Raw genomic sequence first — 17427 nt, 5'->3', positions numbered from 1 at the left:
GCAAGAAGGAACTGAAAACAAAGGTAAAAAAGTGTTCTAGGCTGCATCAACTGAACGACACTTTGCATTTAATGGGGGAAGAGCCAGAGAACAGAATATGGACACAGATTTGCTTCTGTGAATTTTTCCTCCTTTCATTCCGTGGGCTTACTCTGTGAGCCTTCAGTAGGAATTTACAAACACTTTTCTCCTTAATATGCCTGCCTTTACTTTCCATTCTTTGACTTGTAGAATTTTGATATTCCTCTGGTTTTTGAACATTGGACGTTAGAGAGGGCCTGAACAAATCCAAAGGCAGCTAAACGTTACAGAATACTTCAGCATGAGCCCTGCAGACCTTTCATTTACATCATCAAATCTGTCCTCAGAAAACCCTCTGAGCCAGTAAGTAAAAGAGTTAAGACCTGACCCAAAAACCATTCCTTTCTACTACTATGTTCTCTTTCTAGGGTGCTGCTGGAGTCTCAATAGACCAAGAGATTAGATACGGCCTTCAAGACAAACATGCTGACGTCAGAGATCAAGCTGCCACCTCCCATCATAAAGTTGCTGCCACCTCCCCTAAGATACAGAGCAGAACTGTGGGGGGAGCAGAACTGGGAATCCTGACCAAAACACTTCAAGGTAAGACTCTGTTCTCCTACACTCAGCTAAATCTTAAAGCCTTTTGAGCCACATTTGAATCATGGAACTGCCCACTATGTCTGTTAGTAAGAAATGATGATATTCAGCGGTGCCTGGGTGGGCTCCGTCAGTTGGGTGTCTGCCTTCGGCTCGGGTCATGGTCCAGGGGTCCCAGGATCGAGCCCTGCGTCGGCCTCCGTGCTCAGCTTCTCCCTCTGCTCTTCACCCCACTCATGTTTTCTCTCTCAAATAAATAAATAAAATCTTTAAAAAAAAAAATGATATTCGTAAATTCTGTGCTGTGGGCCACATTAATTTCTCTTATCCTAAAAATGTCTTAAAAACAAACAAAATTAAGCAGTATGTCTTCCTGTATAATGAAAGCAGAGGTCACATTATTTGCCTACTTATGAGTCTTAATTGACAGCCAAGGTTGAGATTACATGAATGAGGGAGAGCCTTAAAGCCACAGCATTGATGTTTAAGTATTAAGGATTTTATTTCTAGCACTTATGTTCATCCTTGAGTTTAAAAAGTCTAGGAGAATCTAAGGGACTCCTTTAAACACATTTACCTACTTGTGATGGAGAAACCAATAGGAACCAGTCCACCGCTTTTTATTTACTTGCATCACAGATTTCCTATAGGACATTCTTTGGCCTAGCACCCTTCACAGCCCCAGTGCAACCTCAGTGTCCTAGGGTTTCACTGACATACACCTAACGGTGCCTACAAAACACCTATACTTCCTATCGTCTCACGAATCCATGAAAGCCTGCAGATTCTCCCAGCTCTGAACGCAGTGATGTTTACCAAAATCAGCATTTTGCTTTACTGACACACACAGACAACATCTGACAGCAGGGCGTCTAACAAGATTTGACTGAACCAAAACTGCATGAAGACTAACGAGTGATTTCACCATTCTGCTTTGCAGTGTAGTTTCCAGAAGTCAACTGTGATAAAAAGCAGGAAATAACTATTTTAAAATTTCACTAACTCCTAAAAAGCTAGAAGTTGGATTTAACAGTTTATTATGATTTATAAGTGTCATTTTAAAAACATCAGTCCATTAAACCATGTAGAAATAAGTATGCAAAAAGTCTGCAAAACAAAACATACTTTAAACATGTTTGAGTAGAGGGATTATCTGAGATTCCAGATTTTTCAGTCACTCAGTTATTATGCTATGGCTGCCAAGTAATCCTTAACTTCAGTCGGAGTGAGCCTCCTGAATCCGGCTTCATTGCAGATTCCAACCTCTATGTTGTCTTCTGTCATCTGTCCTTCAAAGCTTTCCTATTGAAGAGGGAGGGCAAAAGGTCAATTTTCCACACTTAATTATAAACTCATTATAAATCCCATTGTTCGAAATTATGCTAACCTTTAGGGTTAATATGGCTGTATGAATGGCATCTTCAAGTTCCAGGTCTTCATTGTATCTAAAGAATTTTTTGAAAAAACAATGATTTATGGCACAATTTACATTATGATTTAAACCTGACAGCAGCAGCATAAGAATTTTTAAAAATCTGTAACTCTCCTAAAAACACTAAGCTACAGATTCTTTTACTCCACTCACTGCAACAGCTGTCCCCAAATAAGAATTATTTGGCATGCAATCCTAATGTCCTCCAATCCTAATGGAGCTCGAAAATCTAACAGGAGTATAAATATTTTAATATACCCAGAATATGGTGGTAATATTATAATTTTTTAAATAAAGAAGTCAGACCTTTGCTAAAATTTCCTATGTTTGTTCTCCTAAGTTTTAACTTCATGTGAAATGTTTGAAAACTATTAATATGTAAAAGGAAAGTGCTTTAAGAAAGCACTTTTAAGTTTACCAATTAATCCCAGGTTTAAGATTTTTAGTCATCTTAACATTATGTGAAAAATGTACTGAGAAGGTCCATCTGTTGGTTCTAGTCAGTTACAAACTTCTACCATTCAAAATGCAGGACACACTTTGGGGGACTAATGCTCAGTCCGGAATACGGCTGGAAATAAGAGCAGGTTGTTGTGTTAGGGTAGTTGACAGATTTTTACATAGTATTCCACTTTTCATCAAGCACACATATCATATATTTAAGCTACCATTACTACCAGGTATTTGGCTTCACAATTTCTGTAACTGTTATAATGTAAACTGTTACCACTAACTCATTTAAACTTTCCTCCCAAATTTCTTACTCCAATTCCAAGAGTTTTTAATTTTTTTAGACTGTAGAAGGAGAAACAAGATGAAAAATAGAAACAACATTTAGGAAACAACTATAAGAACGTAGGAAAAAAAGTTCATAAGAAATACATAATATTACCAGTTAATATACTGAAGACTAGGAAGCCAGAGTGAAGAGAAGTTTTTGTTTATTTGTAATTAGGCTACACAAATGAGTATTTGTATACAAAGTAATAAAACAAATGTGTTTAAAATCATAATGTTAGTGATTTAAACAAAATGGAGAACAATGAAGTAAGCTTGCTAAATCTAGCTACGGTTAGCCTACCTTTTCTCGAGGAAAGTCTTCCCGTTCACATAGTTCTTTCCCATTGCTGTGGCTTTCCAGGCAAAGTAAGCTCCCTAATGAGGAAGAGAAGAGGATAAACCATATTAAATCATTAATCTTATTGTATCACCCTGCCATTTCTTTTTTAGTTGTATAAATCTGTCTCCGACTTCTAAGTTCAGAGAATATTGGAATGCAATGGAATATGTCACAAAATAGGCTATTTTTACAAAAGGTAAGTAACAAAGAGGCATGAAGGCACTTCTGGAGGTTATGGAGAGGGTCAGTATTTTGATTGTGGTGACAGCTTTCTCAGGTATTTACACCCGTCAAAGCTCATCAAATCGTACACTTTGAATAGGTATAATTTACGGTATACAATTTATGTGAAGAAGTTGGTTAAAGGAAACAGATTAACTTAAGGCAAATAAGCAAAAGTATTATTCAGCTTACTAGGATTGAAGGACTCTAAAAATCTGTCGTACATGTATGAAAAACGGTGAGCAAGTCTTTATTATTATTGCCAAATAAATTTAAAGGAGACAGTATCTTGTTAAAAATATTTCATAGTTTAAAAAAATTTTCATAGTTTTGGTATTTCATAATCTAATGTTAAATGAAAGCAGCAATATATTGTATATAATATGGCCTCATCTGCTGGAAAAAAAAAACATGCACACACACAAGAAAAATACTGAAAGAAACACACCAAACAACATACTTTAAAAGAAACAACTGCTTTTTAGATAAAACAGGGAAGAAAAAAGCAAAAAATGAAACCTGGATCCAAGCGATGGTGGCTTCTGCTACCCCAATGGAAGGGAAGGAAGAGGGCTTGTTATTTAGCCTCAGCAGCTCAGAGATGGGGAAACAGACACCGTGACCTCTCAAAATACTTAAGTTGCCTCAATTAAGTAACAACCAACCAAAATATTATTCTTTCGCTTCTTTAGATTACAAGGTTAGAGTATAAGACTGACACGGAGTGAACCTGCAATTATTTAATGAGCCACGAACTTGGAAAGATCCGTTCCTCATCGTGAATCTTTTTTCTTCCAGTTTTCCTCACAGCAAATGAGATGGTTGTGAAGTAGCAGTAGCATCTACAAACCCCTCCTAACTCAGATACCAGTCTTCTGCTTTCCAGGAGACAAACTCACCCACTTTACAGAACAACGGCTTCAAGAGTTACATCTGTGTTTGTGCAGGAAAAGTCACATTCAGGTCAGCCCCAGGATTAAGCAGATGGCAAGGAGTACAGCACTGGCCTCTAGACACGAACCTTTCATCACATTTGTCAAAGCAGCAAAATTCCACTGACTTGAAGAGATCTGGTAACTACTATTTCAATCAATCTTTTCAAGTATGTGGAGTTCACGAATAAGAGAAGGCAGGAAAACAGAGGGCAGACCCTCTTCATCAGAAGACTGCATCACCAACATTTTAAATGTGCAAATGAATATACAATACTCCACGTGTTCTAAAGCCCCAGTGCAAAAGAAAAAAGGATATACTGCTAAATTTTAAACTTTTTGTGGTTATTGTTTTTATGAGATGCTCAAGGAGCACTTTAACAAATCCCTCCAATATGTATCATACTTACAGACGGATCTGACTGAAATAAATATGGTCGCCCCTCATTCCAACCACAAATTAGCAGGGAAACTCCAAATGGACGAACGCCACTGAAGAAAAGAAAAATGAAATTACTCGGCATCTTCATGGTGTTAAAGTCGACCTAAAATAAGGACTTATTAATACTCTTAAGTATTAATAAAGCATATCATGGGATAAAATGAATTAGACTTGTAAGTTCCTTAAAAAGTACTTCATACCCTTCTGAACAAATCAATTCAAAACAAATTCTCTTTATGGTACTAAGGAACACTAACCAAATCATTTAGATAAATAGAGAGACACAAATATTGGGGTAACCGTGGAGTAACATTTTGTGTCTTAACAAAATGAGAACTTTCCAAAAATGCAGCTTTTCCACTAGCTTTCATTTTCAGCAACTACCTTTATATTACCTCATCCCCGTGCACACCCAGATTCCAGAGAATTAAAATAATATGGATGTGTTAGAGTCATTGCTTTCATCATGTGCTTACAATCGTTTGTGGCTGCGGAGATAAATTTGGAAGCAGCAATAACTGCCTGCCCATAAAGAAGCAGTTTCATCACAGGCAGAAGACATTATCTAGAAGCCGCTTTCTGCAATTATATCAACAGCAAGAAACGACTCTATTTTTTTCCTTAACGTTCTAGATCACCCAATTAAAAATTCAAAATATCCATCATAGTGATTTTCTCTATTAAGTAAATACAAGAATAGTAAATCCTTTTCTAAAATGGTTTCTTTTTTTTCTAGTTCGTTGACACATTTCAAAGTATAAAATCAACTCACCCTGACTGAGTGTATTCTTGCATTACTGAAGCGACTCTCTGCACAAGCTGAGCTGTGGGGATGGGTTCTTGGTAAACGAGATAGTATTGCTGAGCTAGTTTCCGGGCTCTGTGCACCAGCACTCTAACAAACAAGGAAGAAGGAAGATTTAGTTAACACTCGGCTATTTAACGACGCTTCTCCTGCAGGCATATACCTACAGCGCAAGTCTTACATGTGGCTGTGTAACAGTAACACGCAGCTCCAAGTCAGTCTTGCTCTGACATCCGATTCCAGTTAATTTGCGAGAAGACACCAGAGCAACACAGAGGAGCCGAGCCACAGGAAATGGAAAAAGGATAAGACAAAGGGAAGAAAATTAGGGACAAGGGGTACCAGTCAGCTCAGCACTAACAGATTAAGTAACACAATGGGAGCTTTACCTTCCTTCATGGCTTCTTCAGGATTGTGCCCCCTTTCCCGAGGGCAGTCATCCTGTCTTTTTATCTCAGTCAAACCAAAACACACAAGTGCCCACACGGTAGTACACGTACGTACATACGTACATATACGCACGCATACTACTCGGGGCATACTTTTCTCACTCTGCCGCAATCCTTTCCACAGACTGCACTTCAAAGAGTACCCTTCAGAGATTAAGAACAGCAGGAAACTATTCATAACTTTAAAAAATTTTTAAGTTATTAAAAATTATTAATATTCTCTATGATGATCAAATACATTAGCAGGACAAATAGGTTGGCCCTTTAACTGCTCCTGTACTGCAGGTCTGAACCATGCACGTTACCCTTCTGTGTAAGACTCGGTTTACCCTCAGTGGTCCTGCCTCGGTGTACTCCACCAGTACACTGTAGCATCCCTTCCGAACAACGGTAACAGGATCTACTGTAGTGAAGCCTGGCCACATTCTAGCAACACTGCTGCTTTTTCTGATTTATTAAGGTGAAACTTTGGTTCTACCTGTGTTGTTTCCCAAAAATCACGAATGAAGTAATAATACCCCCCTTTGCTTGTTATATGACAAACACAGAAATGTGCCAATCTTTTTTTTTTTTTTACTATTTTGTTTATTTATTTGACAGACAGAGATCACAAGCAGGCAGAGAGGCAGGCAGAGAGAGAGAGGAGGAGGAAGCAGGCTCCCTGCTGAGCACAGAGCCCGACGAGGGGCTCGATCCCAGCACCCCGGGATCACGACCCGAGCCGAAAGCAGAGGCTTTAACCCATTGAGCCACCCGGGCACCCCGTGATGTTTCACTTCAGTGGCCTTTGAGAATTCTGTCCGTTTGCTAAGAACACAAATATAATGGGGTTAACTCTGAATGGTAATGTTTTCTTTGGCTGCCTGATAACTCTTCCTAGATACAGTTTATTATAACTTGTATTACTTTTATTTGGAAAAGGCATAAAAGAACAGCTTAGCCCTTGGGTAGTTGTGATCAGGAGGGAAAGCTCACTAAACAGAGGTAAAGAGAAATACTGGGTCTCCTCTTTTACAACAGGGTGGCACAGTTATCCTTAAAGCGGCCCTTACTGTGGTCCCTGCAGGCAGGCTAAAGTCAGCTGCCAACAACGATAAACAAAGTACAAGAATAAAGGGTTGGGGGGTTAAAGGAAAAACATCCCTTGATTTTTCTCAAGGTACAAATTACAAACAGTTTGTAAAATGGTGAAATAGGGGCGCCTGGGTGGCTCAGTGGGTTAAGCCGCTGCCTTCGGCTCAGGTCATGATCTCAGGGTCCTGGGATCGAGCCCCGCATCGGGCTCTCTGCTCAGCAGGGAGCCTGCTTCCTCCTCTCTCTCTACCTGCCTCTCTGTCTACTTGTGATCTCTGTCAAATGAATAAATAAAATCTTAAAAAAAAAAAAAAAAAAAGGTGAAATAAACAACAGTGTAAAAGTACCTGTAATCTGGGCCCATGCCGCTATACACCAGGCCTATATGCTTGGTAATTGGTTCCACTTTGTGTACACTCCGCTCATCATACAGAATGGATTTCTGTTTCTTCTCAGTTGCTAACACCACACCATTTGCAGCTTTAAAAAAAAAAAAAAAAAGGCGCTAAAGGTTTAATCACTTAAAGACTCTGCTTCGATAGTTTTCTAATTATGGATGCAATTCACCCAAACTCCTTTTTTCCTTTTATCTGTAAAACCTCTTCTATATTAAAATCACCTAAGAAATGGTAAATCCATTTTTCCCTCACTGGTCATCTACACTGTATAAGGAATTCCTAAAGCTAAATGCATTACCCAACATCTCTTAAAGTATTCCAGGACACCTAAGGGTCCACACATTTTAAAATAACAGACTTCTGCCTACTTGGCTACTGTTCTTATAATTTGAAATTTAATCAATAATACAGGTTTTAAAAGAAAAAAAGGATATCTTTAGATTAAGTTTTATCATTAACTTTTTCTAAATAAAAGAAAGGATAAAAACCATATATAATTAGTGGAAAAGCAAAAGAATATTCAGTTTTCTCAATGGGAAAGACCATTTGTGGGTTATTACAACTGAGAGATAAAGGAGCTACATTTATTTTGAAAAAAAAAAAAAAAATTTTTAATCATCTTCTTAGACTTACCGGCTTATTAGTTTTTTTAAACTTCAAAATACTGTAAATCAACAGAAAGAACTGTTAAAAATTATGCTTCCCTAGCTATTTATTTGTATTAATTACTAATTAATTCCAAAAAAACGTTAGAATAACTATTAACAGGCATCTGAAATAAATGAAACATTTAATTACCCTTAATTCCTACTGAAGGGGCTCCTCCAGCTACGGCAGCCAAGGCATATTCAATCTGGACAAGTTTACCAGATGGGCTTAAAAAGAAACAAAGATATTTGCTAAATTCACATATCCTCAAATATGTATAATATAAACATCTCTGAGAGAGGGCAGATATATGGGACGAATCCATTAACCAAATACCAAAGAACAGCTGAGCTTTCACATTATAAAGCTGTACAGAAACTGAGTTTACCAGGCAACTTGAACATATCCATAGTGAAGCACTTATTTTTCCTCCCCGCCTCCCGCAACCCCGCTTTCTTGTCTGCCTCTCAAAGCAGCAGCCATCATTACTGTTGCCTTTTACCATTTCCCAACCTTGTGACTTCAAATTACTTAACCCCACTGTGCCTCAGTTTTCACATCCATAAAGTGAGGATAACGGGACAATACCTATTTCAAAAGACCGTTGTGAAGATTAAATGAAGTGATGCCTTTTGTTCCTGGCACAAAATTAGCAATAAGTAAATACCAAATAGTCATGTAATTAGCACATCTGTGTGTTTGTTAAATACAATGCAACAGTATATATTTTGTATGGGTAGAGTTACACATTTTATAAGATAGGCATGGCCCAAGATGTAAGACCTAGTTATCACCTAGTTATCACCCATGACAAAATATTTTCTATATAACGCTATTTGGCGAAGCTATGAGCCGATGATATGTAACATATCTGATTCTATGGGTTTCACAGCCAAATACCAGCCCTGAACTGGCTTTTAAGATCATACTTCATTTCAATCCAGTTATTGAGTTCAAACATCACAAATTCGCAGACTAACCTAATTTTACAGATTAAAAAAAATGTCTTGAGTGAAAGTAATTTGTCTAGAATGACACAGCTTAGTCCATATCTCCGGTCTACTAATGAAAATATAACCTTGAGTTTCAGAAGGTCTTTTGTTTCAGCTTCATAATATTATGGATACTCAGTCACTCAATCCTCAACTTTGTTCCAGACACACAGACTACTCTCAGAACTCAAAAACCCCTTTGACAAGCTAACATCTCTGCCTGGAATGCATTTCGCCTTCCTCTGGTGAACTCTCTCCTGGTCACCCTTCAATCTTCAGTAGAAATGCCATGTTCTTAGAGAAGCTGTCCTGACCATTCAGACTAGGTTGAGTCGCATACACATATGCCTATGATGTCCCATACATCCCCTCTGGCTAGGAGTCATCATGCTTAAATTATTCTTACAATGTCTGTCTTCCTCAACAAAGTGTTCGGTCAGTCTGCTAACATATAACCTAGTACCAGGACTCACAATCATTTGGCTAGCAGAGACACAACTAGACCTATGTACGGAATAAGCCTAGGTGTGGCAGTTTAAAAACTCTTAAATGACAAAATTAGCTAACTTGAGTGAAATAACATCAATAGGTATTCAAATTTTTAAAATCAGGCTGTACATGTTTTACTTTATCAGTCACTATTTCAATAAACATATCATGACTCACTGGATCCACCCAGTTTTCAATTGTTCATTATCTAGCTCAAATACTCCTGGAGAACATTTTAAAGCGTCACGTAAACTTAAATATACCTTCTCTCTGTTCCCACAGTCACCTGCATACACATCTTAGCATTGCATCTTCCTATATGAAAGCTTACCAGTCTATGAGCTCACTGAGCCATCAACCATCTTTTTAGTCAGTCATGCCACTGGCCCATTCCAAAGTACCAGCATCTCTACCTGGGATAACTGACTTCTACCTAGTTTTCCTCTTTTCTACCCTTACTTCAGTCTTCCTAGCCGGAGATACCATTGCACATCACCTCTCACTTAAGTTCTGCAACTTCCTGGTTCATTTAAAATACAAACTTCTTATTCTGGCCTACAGGGCTCTGCAAGAGTGGCCCTACACACGCTAACTCATTGCCCACCATACTCTAGCACACTGGCCTTACTTTCAATTCCTGTAGTTCAAGCTTTTCCCCAACGTCAGGACTTTCACATATCCCCTTTCCTCTGTCCATGGGTCTCTCTACCCCTATGTCTTCAAATAGTTGGCTTTTCTCACCTATGGTCTAACAAATTCACCCCCACATGCAGTGTCTTGTCCCGACTATCCAATGTACAGTTAGGTTTCCTTTTTTACTCTCTTTCAATAAAAATTTCTGAGTAAAGAAAAACTTTATTCAGAATGCATCAGCAGACACTAATTAGTAGACACACTGTTTACTCATGGCCAATATTCTCAACTGAATGTAATCCACAAGAACACCTTTTCATCCTATATTATAGCCTCATAACTTCCACCATTAATAGTTTAATTCTGAGTAAAACAGCCTAGAAACAAAAATTCCAGTCTAAGAGTTGAGCTATTATGTTAAAAAACAAGTTTATTTTAATAAATTATTACAGATGGATCCAGCCCCTGATGATGTTTTGTTTCAGCTCCACTTATTCTAAAGATTATACTTTCTTAAAGAACCAAGTTTGCTTTGTTCACAAATATGAACAGTGATTATTTAGCAAATATTGTTCTCCATCATTGTATATGGTTACAAAGGCTTAAAAACATCATTTATTATTGAAAACTGCCAAGGGTATGGAAAGTATTTTAGTATTTTAAAAAGACACCATACAGTAATAGAAACTGTATTAATTTTGTCATTGGAAAGAACCCAGTTTTAACATGAACTCAGCTACTCATCTATGACCTCAGACAAGTTTTGATTTGCTCGACCTGTGGTTAGTTCATCAGTAAGAGGTTGAACTAACATTTATCACACAGGGTAGTAGAAAGAAGTGGAGTAGGTTAAATTGCACCCACACAGAGAGTACTCAACAAGTTGGATCCCGCTTGCCTTCGGCTAGCTGTCAGATAGAACATTTCAACTAAATAGCAGATTACTGATCCCTAAGAAAATGGTCAAACTGAATCATTCCCGGGTCGATTTATTAAACCCTTGGCTGATGGTTTTCTTACATCTGGAACAATAGTTTATCTCAACTATATTTTGAAAAGTATGCTATTATTAATCCCTTGTCCTAAAATAGAAAAGCCTACAGTTTTTTGTAAAGTATACATATCCTCCCCCGCCACCCCCAAAATCGCCAAAACGGAAATGCAGCCTACTAGCCTGGGGCCCACGAACATTGGGGGACAGAAAGATTCGCGCTTTCATTTTTAGCCCTTAAACTTCTAACCGGGGCAGGGAAAAAGCCGAAAGCGGGAAGAGATTTCGAAGTACCAAACGGAGACTAAGACTCAGACCAAACTGTAACGATGAGGTTTTCCGAAAAGAAAAAAGGGACCCCAAACCTTGGACCAAGATTCCAAGGTCCAGAAGCTCCCCAATCAGGCCTACTTGGGTCAGGAAGGAAATCCTGAGTTCCGAACGGGACACCCGGAGGCAGCTAATCCAAAACTGCCTTATTCGCCAGTCTTCAAAGTGAAAGTAAATCCCTGGTTGAGGACCTCGGCCGCCCGCAACCCCAAGGTCGCCCTCGATCCCCAAACCCCCGTTCCCGCGGCTTCCCGGCACCGCTGCTCCCAGGCCGCGGGCGGGCCAAGAAAATGACTTTGCAAAGTCGCATTTCCATTCCTATTTCCCACTGGGACCCCCGGAAGCATCAAGCCAGAGACTAGGACGGAAAAATCCGAGCAGAGGGAACTCCTACAACCCGGGTTCCGCGGAGGACTTTGGGAGCCCCTTCCATACCTGAATGTAGTCAGCGAAAAGCTGTAACCGCGCTCCGCCATCTTTACCTGGAGTGCCAAAGCACATCCGCACACATGCGCACTGGAGCCAGTTTCTTTTCATTTCCCCTCCCCGCTCCTTCCTTTCTCTCTCTCTGATTGGAGGAGAGTCAGAGCCGCTCCAGGGACATGCTGGGCGATGTAGTTCTAGCAGTCAGGTTTGCTAGACTCTGCGTCTGTACGCATGCTCGAGGCGGCGCGGAACGCAGCAGTCAGGTGGGAGTGGCCTTCGGGCGGCGAGGAAGATGGCGTCGGCCATGCTGGTGCTCATTTTTCCGCCGTGGCCGGCCGCCCGGGGACTCCTCCGGAGCTGTTGGGAACTGCTACAGCGGAAACTTCAGCAGACCGGGCCAGGTTTACCCAGTCCTCCGTGGGGTACGTAAGGAAGGCCGCCGTGGAGGAGAGATCGGATGAGGGGACCCCAGGCAGCTTTGGGGGCACAGCTTGTATTTCGCTTTCCTCCCGCGTTTTGATCCGTCGCGGCCAGTAGGAGACGTTGTCCGGGATAATTCCTTACTTGGAAAGTAGAAGAAGTTGGTTTTGCCTCCCCCAACCCCGAAAAACAGAAAAAAAATCGTTTGATTGTCCCATTCATATACAGAATGTAATCGAAGTTTGTTCGCTTAGATCGGGGTCGCCACTATCTAGATCCTGTTTCCATCTCAGTCCTCCAACCCCCTAACGCAGTTTGTCCTCCTTTGTGGTGTTTGAGCTCTGCAGCTGAATCCTGCTGGTCCCTGTGTTTTCCTCGGCAACGAATTTTAGTTAGAAGTATCTTGGATGTTAAAATTGTCATTACTTTCTCATTTACATTCTACGCTTATTTCTAAGGTGTCCCGATATATTGCCCAGGGAGTCTGAACGGAGAGCCCACCGTAAGCCAAAGCCTACCGGTGCTTCTGGGAAATCTCCACACCATCCCGTTAGGTATCACCACTTTTCAGCGGAAGGAGCAGGCTCATAAAGTCCCAAGGTCACACGGGCCGGCATAGCCTGTGCTGTTAACCACTGAGCTCTGGTTTGCAATACTTTCAGATCTGTTAGAAAGGAATACCAGTTGCTAAATGTTAGACAGCTTTGTATATTTTTAAGAGTTCCTAAAACCGAAACCAAAAGACGTCTTCCAAGTCTGGGGAATAGCAGGGAAAGGATAAAGGAATCTCTTTGATTTTATAAGCAACGTAGAAAAACAACTGAAACGTTGATAGTCACTTAAGTAAATATCATGCAGAATGGTGAGCTATTCTTTTCTTTAGAGAACACAGTAACCAAATGCTATGAAGAACTAAGTGACTTAAAGGGCCTACCAAACTATATGACAAAGGAAGTAACTCGGAATATAATAAAAAGGGGTCATGATGCAGTGAATTGAATGCAAGTTAGAAATATATTTGGGGAACCTCAAGCTTAGATTTACTTGTAAAATAGGAACTGCTTACCAAGTAGAATGTGGAGAGTTTGAGTGATTCATTCATGTTTACTACTAAACCCCTGAGTTCTATATTTCAGAAAATGAGAAATTCTTGGTAAAATTTTACTGATTCATTTCAGCAGGTGCCTCTAAGAAAAAAATTCTATTCACGTTGTTTAAAATTGCATTATGTTTGAATTTTAGTGTATTTAATAGCTAAGGCTTCTGTTTAATGTCTGTTGATTCGTAGTGTTCTAAATTTTATATATGCCTATTGCCATATCACTCTTGTTAAGAGAATGATATGTAGAGAGTCATTTAGAAACTAGAAATCTATTCTTTATTTCCACGTTTTGTTTTTGTAGGGCCAGCATTAGCAATCCAAGGTCCAGCTGTATTTACAGAACCAGCAAATGATACCAACAGAAGTAAGGAGATTCCCAGCCTTTCAGATAGTATCTTTTGGATGGCAGCTCCGAAGAACAGACGCAGCATTGAAGTTAACCGCTGTAGGAGAAGAAACCCCCAGAAACTTATTAAAGTTAAGGTAATACATTGATTTTTGTGGGTGTGCTTTCTCTCACATCGACCAGTGCATCTCCTCTTAGTACTTATATGGCCTATGAGTAAATCATTCTTAGAGCTTACACATGTACTTTCCTCTGGCCTAAATAAAATACAGCTTTCTCATTGTGTATGTTTATATGTCTACTGTCCTATAGCCTAAATGTTAGGACCACAGTCAAGGAGAGAGTTTGGAGTCTGGATGAAAGACTGGGTTTATAAAAAACCTATGTGACTTTTGTTAGGAGCTGGTGATTTGGAGTCATATGTTGATAAACATCTTAATCATAGCAGAGTCTAAAATTAAATTCAGAAGCAGTAGGTATATTGGATCTCAAGTTTTACTAACCCTTACATGTTTATTCTGTCCTTCACTGTGACAAATAAAATATTGTGAAAGATAATCCTTAGGTTGGTCATAAAAATAGCTGTTATCTATTTAGTGCCCCTAATGTGTCTAAGTGCTTTATGTGAATTATCTTACCAAATCCTCACAATAGCCCTACAAAATATATATAGCTTTGCTTATTTTTAGGATTGAAGAAACTGAGGCAAAAAGAATTTGCCTGTAGTCACAAACAACTATTAAGTGGTAGAGCCAGGATGTGAGCCAAGGCAGTCTGATTCTTTTTTTTTTTTTTTCTTTTTTTTTTTTTAAGATTTTATTTATTTGACAGAGAGAGAGAGAGAGATCACAAGTAGGCAGAGAGACAGGCAGAGAGAGGGGGAAAGCAGGCTCCTTGCTGAGCAGAGAGCCTGATGTGGGGCTCGATCCCAGGACTCTTGAGATCATGACTTGAGCCAAAGGCAGAGTCTTACCCACTGAGCCACTCGGGCGCTCCAAATTCTGATTTTTTTGAACTCACATTCTTCTCTTGAATCTTTCTGGTGTGTTCCTGTCCTCAGACAATTCCAGGTGGCCATACCCATTCCCCCTTCTCCCTGCCCCCATGGATATACTCTTCACTGATCTAGTAAACAAGAATTACATTGTTTGTTACCTTTGATTTGTTAATTCATGCTTGTAACAGTCATGATCTGAGTTACTGTTTGTGCCATGACATTCCACAGCAAGAGCACAGGGCAGATGAAACTCAAGAACAGAGAGTTGACTTTCATAAACTTCCAACATTCACTATTAAACCATGCCCTTAGAACTTAAGCCAAAAAGTATTACTGAGTCACACTTGGAACTGGACTTAAAAGTCTGGGGCTGAAAAGTATGTCATTAAAGCAATAATACATACAGTTTGATTGAGAGAATTTATAATTTTGGAATGAGAGTAAGCTGTTCCATGAATTCCCTCACTGCATTTATTCTGAGGGAAAAGACTAGTCCCTGTGGACTCATTTTTTTCACTGAATTGCTTCTGGCTACACATAGTATATTATGCTGGTACTTTGATCAGGAAGAGAGCTCTGACTGGGTATCGCTCCCATACCTCCAGTTAGACCTACAATCCAGTGTCCAGTGTAGCAAGGAAAATGAGAAGTTGGTGAGGCAAGTCATTTGCAAGATTCTTTACTCCTTTCAGAAAGTGAAACTCTTCTTTGTCATTGCCTCACAAACATTTATATGTTAATTTTATGAAGTGCTTGGAATTGCTTTGATGCTCCTATTTACAGTTTTTCTTTTCTACTGCAAATCTACCTTTAGAGCACATTGAAAACATTTCTTCAGAGGTTATAATTGTCTTACTGAAGTTGAGTGTAAAAACTCATTATCAAATTGAAGCATAAGGGAGTTTTACATTAAGGAATAATCAGTGTTATTCATAAAAGGAAAAATTAGACCATATACCAACTGTTATACCATATACTGTAGTACACCAGAGGCTTCATACAGAAATTTAAGTTACAGTGATACATTAGGGGAAGCCAACTATAATGTTTGTCATCTTGTTTTCCCCAGGGGGGTATAAAATGAGTTCCCTTTCCCTTGGTCTCTTATTACAATGGTGCCTGTCTGGGTCCCCCATTGTGTTGAAGGACTCCTTTAGATGTTCAGTATTTGAAGATGGGGAAATAGAGTATCATTTTACATAATATCGCTGCTGTGTTTAAGTGAAAATGTGCCAGCTTCATAGTTGGTAGACCTGAGTTCTAGTTCCACTTTCTCTATTAATTCAAACTTGTTTGTCCTCAGTTCCCCTATTAAAGTGGCATTGAGGGCCACCTGGGTGGCTCAGTTGCATGTCCAGTTCTTGATCTCTCATCTCAGGTCTTGGTCTCGGGGCCATGAGTTCAAGCCCCATGTTGGGCTCTGCGATGTGCATGGAGCCTACTTAAAAAAAAAAAAAAATTAAAGTGAGGTTGAACTGGTATATGACCTTATGCGACATGAACAGTCCAATAAAGTTCAAGTGTAAGCATCATTCCTGTCTGGTTACATGTGCAGTATTAGGCCTCTTCTTAAAATACGTTTCTGTTGTTGTTTTTTTTTTTTAAAGAACAATATTGATGTTTGTCCTGAATGTGGTCACCTGAAACTGAAGCACGTCCTTTGTGGCTATTGCTATGAGAAGGTGTGCAAGGAGACTGCAGAAATCAGAAGACAGATGGGGAAACTAGAAGGGGGCCCTTTTAAGGCTCCTTCTGTGGAGACTGTGGTGCTGTACGCAGGAGAGGTACCATCTGAACAAGATCGTGGTAAGAGAATCATTGAGCGAGACAGGAAGCGACCGTCCTGGTTCACCCAGAATTAAGACCAAAGGTGTTGGAAGAGGATAACTTCATACAAAACATTTATCCTGAAAGAGAGGAAAATTCTTTGTTTTCACATTAGTTTGCGCTTGTTTTTAAATTACCAGTCTAGTTTAAAACGTTCTCTCAAAGCAGTTGGTTTTGTGTGGGCAATTTGAACAAAATACCAGGAGTAAACTCTGAAAATATTTGTTTATACAGAGGCACAATGGACTAACATGTCTGTTTCTGTTATACTGTAAGGTTTTAAGTAAACGTAAAATTTCCAATACAGGAAAATAAAAACAAGTGATTCGAAATTCCTTGCAAGAATTACGTGTTTTGGTTCTGATTTGGTTTGTCTGCCAGTGGTTTTTCTTACACAAAAACAAACAGATACTTTCTTTTAAGTAACACCGGGAAATAGGTTATTTGAATTTTGGGTATTGTTTTTCTAAGATGGCAGTAAGAGGAGATTTGTTCTGTTCAGTTTTGTTTTGTTTTAGCAAATTAAAATTGCCTTTGGTGAAATCCATTTTATATGGGATGTGTGATGTTAATTTACTTAGAAATAGCTCTTCACATTTTACACTAAATCAAAATGACTTTGAGAATTCCTTAGATGGCTCACGAGATTTGTATTTTATAGTTTGGGGAGAGATTTTTAGAAGGAGATGTGAGTAAATTCACTGGTATACAGAACATGTACATATCTTTTA

The 17427-nt window shown here is 39.2% G+C and overlaps 2 protein-coding genes across 2 annotated transcripts; one reads left to right on the top strand and one right to left on the bottom strand.

The window, feature by feature from the left end:
* Window positions 1-1641: 1641 nt before the first annotated feature.
* On the bottom strand, window positions 1642-12123 carry PSMA2 (proteasome 20S subunit alpha 2). Its single transcript, XM_047694542.1, has 8 exons — window positions 12014-12123; window positions 8294-8370; window positions 7445-7577; window positions 5542-5664; window positions 4738-4819; window positions 3135-3208; window positions 2009-2066; window positions 1642-1923 (listed from the first exon to the last, which is right to left on the bottom strand). Exons 1-8 carry the CDS (start codon window positions 12052-12054, stop codon window positions 1807-1809), a joined length of 705 nt encoding a protein of 234 aa, XP_047550498.1. The 5' UTR covers window positions 12055-12123; the 3' UTR covers window positions 1642-1806.
* A 136-nt stretch (window positions 12124-12259) lies between these two features.
* Window positions 12260-17041, top strand: MRPL32 (mitochondrial ribosomal protein L32). Its single transcript, XM_047694543.1, has 3 exons — window positions 12260-12426; window positions 13828-14009; window positions 16477-17041. Exons 1-3 carry the CDS (start codon window positions 12297-12299, stop codon window positions 16729-16731), a joined length of 567 nt encoding a protein of 188 aa, XP_047550499.1. The 5' UTR covers window positions 12260-12296; the 3' UTR covers window positions 16732-17041.
* The last annotated feature ends 386 nt before the right edge of the window (window positions 17042-17427 follow it).

The sequence above is a fragment of the Lutra lutra genome, chromosome 11, assembly GCF_902655055.1.
Source record: "Lutra lutra chromosome 11, mLutLut1.2, whole genome shotgun sequence".
Lineage (NCBI taxonomy): Eukaryota > Metazoa > Chordata > Mammalia > Carnivora > Mustelidae > Lutra > Lutra lutra.
Note: the sequence above shows the minus strand (reverse complement) of the source record. Positions and strands in the feature narration are given on the sequence as shown.

What these genes read in the sequence shown, in the direction of transcription:
- PSMA2 (XM_047694542.1), bottom strand. Translation starts at nt 12,054, where the DNA reads ATGGCGGAGCGCGGTTACAGCTTTTCGCTGACTACATTCAG. An exon ending in CAAGAATACACTCAGTCAGG is followed by an intron (nt 4,820 to 5,541) that starts GTGAGTTGATTT and finishes TCTTTTCTTCAG; the next exon opens with TGGCGTTCGTCCATTTGGAG. An exon ending in CAGCCATATTAACCCTAAAG is followed by an intron (nt 1,924 to 2,008) that starts GTTAGCATAATT and finishes CCTCTTCAATAG; the next exon opens with GAAAGCTTTGAAGGACAGAT.
- MRPL32 (XM_047694543.1), top strand. Translation starts at nt 12,297, where the DNA reads ATGGCGTCGGCCATGCTGGTGCTCATTTTTCCGCCGTGGCCGGCCGCC. An exon ending in TTTACCCAGTCCTCCGTGGG is followed by an intron (nt 12,427 to 13,827) that starts GTACGTAAGGAA and finishes TTGTTTTTGTAG; the next exon opens with GGCCAGCATTAGCAATCCAA. An exon ending in AGAAACTTATTAAAGTTAAG is followed by an intron (nt 14,010 to 16,476) that starts GTAATACATTGA and finishes TTTTTTTTAAAG; the next exon opens with AACAATATTGATGTTTGTCC.